The sequence below is a fragment of the Gymnoscopelus braueri genome (genome assembly GCF_963280865.1).
Source record: "Gymnoscopelus braueri genome assembly, chromosome: 20".
Classification (NCBI taxonomy): Eukaryota; Metazoa; Chordata; class Actinopteri; order Myctophiformes; family Myctophidae; genus Gymnoscopelus; species Gymnoscopelus braueri.
Window position 1 is genome coordinate 25,369,516 of NC_137622.1, and position 7,500 is coordinate 25,377,015.

A 7,500-nucleotide genomic window follows, 5' to 3' on the forward strand; every position below is an offset into this window, starting at 1 on the left:
AATGAGCACTCACACAGGAATCTGTGTTCATAAGAATGCGCTTGCATGTTGTGTATATATGCACACAGACACCCGCTTGCACACACACACACACACACACACACACACACACACACACACACACACACACACACACACACACACACATATAAAAGTCATAGGAATCGTGGCCAAAGTCTAGTGTCTAAAAACATCTCTCTCTCTCTCTCCCTCCTGACTCAGATCCATCGCTCATAACTCACTGACAGCCTTAATCCAGCATGTTTATTTCAGTGTAATTGCATTTTTCCCCTCCCCTCCTCTGGATAAAAGGCTGTAGTGTGTGTATGGTCTGCATCACAACTCAAACCCTCTGAGTAACTATCAGCTTTTATTTGTCCAAATGAGGGATCAGTCACACGCTGATTTATTGGTGGACCTTTTTATAAAAGAGTCAAACACATGGCGCTGGGAGACTCCACCACCGGTACATCATTAGAAGTATGAGCTATTGTTTTTATATCGGTGTGTAGAAGTCATTAGTCATAGAGCGGAGGGACAGAGTGTGTGTGTGTGTGTGTGTGTGTGTGTGTGTGTGTGTGTGTAGATATAGAGAGAGAGAGACAGAAAGTCATAGAATGTATTGATTTCATATGTGTGGAGTTTGTGTTGTTTGTAATCCAGATTTTATTTGACATCACTCAGAACCCCTCCCGCCTTTTTTTTCTCTCTCTCTCCAGATAACAAGCTGTTTGATGATGTCACAGCAAAAGAATGAAATTAATATGAACTCCAAAAATGAAAATGAACTCAAAGCATATTAAACATCAACAAAAACTCAAGGGAACACTAGAGAGGTTAATGGCAGCTGTACTTTCAACAGTTCAACACTAATTTAACTTTCCAAACCAAATGTTTCAAATCTGGCACGTCTTCAGGAGTTACTTTGCTGGTTATTTTTGACAGCAGGGTCACACTGTTATGCGCTTTAGTGCTGCAATAGTTCTGAAATAACTTTTAGTGTAATTGCAATGTGTTCAGTGTTATTAGTTGCTTAGCAACAACAGGAGCTGCAACTAATTGGTTTTCAAAAATAATTTGTAAAGCACTGCTGGCTACAAAAATAACTAAATGAAATTAACCACCCTACTGTATACACTTAGTTGATCAGGTCCGCTCCTTTTTTCCCTCTACACCAAAAGTCTGCGCCGGACATGGAAGTGAGTAGCCTGAGCCAAGAGGCCCATTAGGATCAGAAGCCTATCTCCTGTTTCGGTAGCGTGAGGCAACTTGATGTACACAGACTTCCCCCAGCCATGATGTACCAGTACACCCCCTGGACAGGACGCTAGTATGTCGCAGGGACTTACCCCCAATCCAACCCTTGATGCTGAGTGCCAAGCAGGGAGGCATTGGGTCCCATTTTTATAGTCTTTGGTATCAGGTATCATTATTATCCCAATCTCAGGGCGGATGCTCTAACCACAACGCCACTGAGCTGGTTAAAATTGAAGGGGGTAGAGGGGGATCTGACAGGGTGATTTTGGACAAATGTTTGCCCCAGAATAGGGACGCTATGTGGTTAAACATAGAGATTAGGTAGTATTCCAGTTGAGACAACTCATTGGGAAGAGATTGTCTGTCTGTCCTACAGTACATAATATTAGTACAGTAGTTTACTCTCTGGTCTTGATACTGTCTGTATTCATATGGAATATAAGTCAACTAGTCATTCATCAGATCGTTAAAGGGATAGTCCACCCCCAAAATAACTTTTTTTCTATCGATAGAAAATGTCATTTTTTGGGTGAACTATCCCTTTAAGTTGTAAAGTAACACCAATAGTTAATAGTGAGTATTTGCCTAATTAGAGGTTGTGCTGACTTCATTCCTTTTTCCCATGGCTGTCTGGAAGGCTAAAATGACCGAACCTGGGAATCCAAGAGTCAAGCACTTAACATTATGTGTGTGTGTGTGTGTGTGTGTGTGTGTGTGTGTGTGTGTGTGTGTGTGTGTGTGTGTGTGTGTGTGTGTGTGTGTGTGTGTGTGTGTGTGTGTGTGTGTGTGTGTGTGTGTGTGTGTGTGTGTGTGTGTGTGTGTGTGAGGGAGTAAGAGAGTGACTGATGGAGATGGGATGAATATGACAGGGTGAAGAGAGGGACTGTGGTCCTTACATACCACTCTCACTGCAGAGTGTGTTCATGCATACGTTTCTGGGACTCATTTTATGGGTGTGCGCGACTGTACGTGTTTGTTTGTTTGTTTGTTTGTTTGTGCGTGTGTGCGTGTCTGTGTGTGTGTTCGTGTGTGTGTGTGTGTGTGTGTGTGTGTGTGTGTGTGTGTGTGTGTGTGTGTGTGTGTGTGTGTGTGTGTGTGTGTGTATGTGTGTGTGTGTGTGTGCAGCCTGATCTCCAGAGATTACCGTAACATTGCACGGAACGAGTGCACTTCATTCCGTGGATAGCCGCCTCGGAACTCCCGAATTGCGTGCATATGTACGGCGAGTCCCACGGTGGGCGTAACCAGTCGCAACCCGGAAAAACCCGGAAGCAGAGCAGTCCCCACAAAAAAAAATACGATTCTGTGCCTATCGGTACATAACTCAAACGGCGCTGAGTAGGCACAGGCGAACGTCCCACCGTTCAGGACGGCAACTCGGTCGCCTTAGCTCCCTCGGTGGTCCTTCACGGGGTGACAGTTCGCCTGTGACTGCGCGCCTCCGAAATGGTTTTGTCACAAAGGGAGCGCCGTACATATGCACGCAATTCGGGAGTTCCGAGGCGGCTATCCACGGAATGAAGTGCACTCGTTCCGTGCAATGTTACGGTAATCTCTGGAGATCGGGTTGGTGTGTGTGTGTGTGTGTGTGTGTGTGTGTGTGTGTGTGTGTGTGTGTGTGTGTGTGTGTGTGTGTGTGTGTGTGTGTGTGTGTGTGTGTGTGTGTGTGTGTGTGTGTGTGTGTGTGTGTGTGTGTGTGTGTGTGTCTGTGCACTTTCTCAGACAGTCATTCCCAAGCTATCTGCCCTCCATGTCTTTATGAGATTTAAGAGTTGGGAAATGTCACAGCAGTTTATCACTGACCACATCAAAGCACACTCTCTCTCTCTCTCTCTCTCTCTCTCTCTCTCTCTCTCTCTCTCTCTCTCTCTCTCTCTCTCTCTCTCTCTCTCTCTCTCTCGCTCTCTCTATCTCTCTCTCTCTCTCTCGTCCGTTTCCTCATGCTCTCTCTTTCACTCTATTCTCTCTCTTTCTGTCTCCCTCTTGCTTTCGAGGCCCTGTTCTATTTCTCTATTATTCTTACTCTCCCTCTCTGTTTTTCTCGTACTCTCTCTCTCCCTCACATTCTAAATTCCGATATCACAAAACTTCCCACAATCACATACACAAACAGAATGATTGTGTATACACGAGGCCTGTACACACACACACACACACACACACACACACACACACACACACACACACACACACACACACACACACACACACACACACACACACACACACACACACACGCGCACACACAATGTCTATTTCCACTGCTCTGTGCAGCTTTGTGAGTGTATTTTTATCTGCTGGCCTTAAACAGGCTCTTACTGAGGAGGCAAACAGCACGCAGCCAGTGGTGATTATAGTTATTACTGCCCTGACACACACACACAAATACACACACACACAACACACCCATGCGTACACACATACACTGTAGCTTGACATCTGTCACCTCGAAACACTCTCTGCCAAACGCTCGTTCTCACTTTCCCTGTCTCTCTCTGGCTCTCTCTCTCTTTCTCTCTCTCTTTGTGTGTGTCTCTCTCTCTCTCTCTCTCCCTCTCACACATGCACGAGCGCAGACACGCAAAACTGACGCACATGCACACATATATCCCCAATATTCTGAAAATCTCACTGAAAAAGCTCACCTCAACATGTCGTGGAAGCGTTCTGATGAACTACATCAGCCTAACTAATGTGTTTTCCCCACCTCAAAAACCCAACCTTTAAAACGACTGTAGTTGGTGATAGATACATTTAGATAGATAGATGGATCTGTGGGTGGATTTCTTCCCCCATTTCTCCCCAATATTAGTCATTGCCAATTCCCCATGTGTGATGTGGTCTCTGTCGCTGCCAACCCCCACAGTTAAGGTCGTTACAAACGGGGAGCGGTGGACGCGGGCGTTACCGCTCGAATCAGCGGGGATCGCGCGGCGATCACTGTTGTTTTGTCCTCCTGCGCGTAGCGTGGGTAAAAAAGATCACCACCATCCAGCTCTTGCCGCCCGTGCGCGCGTGCATGAACGAGCACGAGCGCACGAGGCCGTGCCCGCTCTTGTCACCCATGCGCGTGTGCATAAACGAGCACGAGCGCGAGAATTTCACAGGACCGCGCCCGCTCGCCTCACCACCCCTCAACTTCTCCGCGCGCCCCAAGTAATCGCCCGCCTCTCATTGAAAATGAATTACATAGGTGCGTCGGCCGCTCCCCGTGTGAAACGACCCTTAGTCTGGGGAGGGTGTAGTCTACCATGTGCCTCTTTTGATACACATGGACTCACCATGACTCTTCTTTTCACCTGAAAAGAGAGAAGTCCGTAAGCTATAAATTTATAAGCTCACAAGGCTGAAAGGTGTTATCAGCTTATCGATCTGCTATTTTCAGCGAGGCATAAATTGGGTATAATAGCGCTCCTCTTCCCAGCACTTGGCATGTTCAAAGTACTCCGCCAAGTAACAAAAATGCTTTCTTTGGACACAGCCCCTATGAAGTGTGTGAAAGTTGGACTGTATTTCTTTCCAGCACATCTCATACTCATACAAACATTTTCCTTATGAAGCACTTTTGTTGTTGTTGGTGAAGTATTTATTAAAATAGATATTTCCATTTAGCCAAATGAGGCATAGAACCTCACCAAACTAGGACACGTACACAAGCAACCAGCCTGTATGGGGCAGCTTTTCCACTGAACACCGCATTGTGTTTTGTGTGACTTTGTTCACTAAAGCTTGGACAGGGAGGCTTTCCGGTAATTAGACTAGGTCTTGTTTGTAGCAGATTTTGTTTTGGGGTCGTTTTCAGTTTTTTCTTGCTTTGCCATTTCACAATTTGGCTATCTCACTTTGGAATCAAACTCTGAAATGGGAGTCTTGCCATGCGTTACTAGCATGTCAACTTACCATTACTCTATTATTCAGTCTTGTAAATATCCCCTAATTATGACATTTGATTCTTCACGATTGCACATTTTTTATTCTCCTTTGCCCCACAAGCCCTCATTAGGGTGGGAAAGTTTATTTTATAGACACTGTTTACCCTATAGCCATATACAGCCTTATTAAGTAAATATAGCATTGCTCTTAATTGCTACAGCATGGTAGTTTGTTTGCTAATGGCATTCCTCGTAAAGGCAGTATTATGGGTCACAACAAGCTGGAGAACAACCATACACGCACACACACACACACACACACATGGGCTATTCTGGTACCTGACTAGTGATACCACCAGTCACTCTGTGTGTCTGTTAGCAGTTAGCCATTCCTATACCAGTTTACAGTGGGCTGGCTACAGAGACCGACGGATCACCAGCAAAAAATAAAAACAATGTTTTGACTGACTGAATAAAATACTTACAGAATTCGGAGATTCTTGATGCCAGAGAAGTCCACTTTGGTGATTCTGGTGATGTTGTTTCGATTCAAGTCCCTGGACAGAGAGAAAGACAGAGAGAGAGAGACAGAGAAGGGGAGATGGACAGAGGTTACAAAACGGACTTGTAGCATTATCAAACACAAAGGTAATTTATCACATCAGATGAAAGGATTGTGATACAAGGGACAAGTGGACTTAAGGTAACACACCGGGGGCATGATGAATAAACAATACGAAAATGTGATTTGCGATATTTTGATATTTTGCATCAAAACTATTCGTATAGTTGATACCTCATTCATGGAAGTTGATCAAGCTGTTTGTGGTGCGTAAGCTCAGAAATCCGAATTTGCATTGCTCTATCACCACGTAATATTTGCGTTCTGTGTGAATGTACTCATCATGACGACACATCAGTTAGAAAAAAACTGATTTTTCAGGGAAATTAATTGCACAAAAGAAAATGGCCCCAGTGTGCAAGATACGATATAGTGGAGATAATCAACACAGCAAATTCAGTTCAAGTTACTATGCACGCCACGGTGCTGTTTCAGTAGGGAGAGAGAGTGGTGCTCCCATAGGGCATGGCTGGACATACTCAGGGTGTTGTACCTGGCATACGCAAGCTTCACCAGTATAAGTAGGGATGACCGATATTGACTTTTTTTCCGATATCCGATATTCCGAATATTGTCCAACTCCTAATTTCCGATACCGATATTAACCGACACCTGCTGGCTTTTTCACCAAAAGTCAACTAATTGGCAGGTAACAACATCACATATTTAATCAAATGAAATAGCTATAATAATGTCAAATAAATCTAATATAATACAGTGATGGTTTTCAACGAAGTGCGTCCCGGGACTCACCGGTGGTCATTTGAATGAGTCCCACTGATCTTAGATTAGATGATGGCCCATTTGACAGTGCAGAAGCATAATTGCCTTGATGCCTATAACATTAACGAGCGTCAACGAGTGTCAGCTGGACACAGACACACACACCTGCCCTCTGCAGTGCTCTAATTTGAAAGTGAGGAGTCTGTCTCATTTCTCTCCAAAAGCCCTTGAATATGATGGAATATGATTAAGGATTACTGTGATTATGGTAAGCTCACATTTCATATCACACACACCATACAATAAGAACTCCTGTAACTTATTACCTGTAACTTTTTTTCAGAAACCGATACCGATATTTTCCAATATTACATTTTTATGCTAATAATGGCCGATGATATCGGAAGGCCGATAATATCGGACATCCCTACTTATAAGCTATACTGCACCAGTGGTTCTCAGAGCTTTTCATTTCAAGGGCCCCCCATAACTCTGAGGGTGTACAAAAGGAACCAAATGGACGCGTAAGGGTCCATTTGGTTCCATTTGTACACTCCCAGAGTTACAGATATGTAAGGACCCATTTGGAACTACCTCCCTGGACCCCACCTTGAGAACCACTGCTCCATACTTGGTGGCTATTTCTTTCCCTCTACACCAAATCTCTTTTCCGAAAATATCGAGACGCGTTGTGAGGCTTGTAGATCGGCTATTTTCAATGTATACTCCTTGTCTTTCTCTCAGCGGTCAAAGTTCCTTTGGTTCATCTGTTTGGGGTTAGGGTTAAGGTTGGGCACACACAGCTATTTCTGCTGAGAGCGAATAATAAGAAGAGAATTATTTTCTCTTTCCATCGTCAGAGTGTAAAAGCTCACACTCAGGTTTCCTGACTGCCACTCAATCTGTTTTAACTACTGCTGCATAGTATATACCACACACACACACACACACACACACACACACACACACACACACACACACACACACACACACACACACACACACACACACACACACACACACACA

At 44.5% G+C, this 7,500-nt stretch overlaps 1 protein-coding gene across 1 annotated transcript in view; it reads right to left on the reverse strand.

Annotated features, from left to right (window-relative positions):
- The window catches only part of slit3 (slit homolog 3), a 291,694-nt gene that overhangs the window by 267,644 nt on the left and 16,550 nt on the right, over positions 1-7,500 (reverse strand). Inside the window, exon 2 of the mRNA XM_080416680.1 lies at positions 5,615-5,686. Coding sequence (XP_080272806.1) covers positions 5,615-5,686 — 72 coding nt within the window. The remainder of the gene's footprint in view (positions 1-5,614; positions 5,687-7,500) is intronic.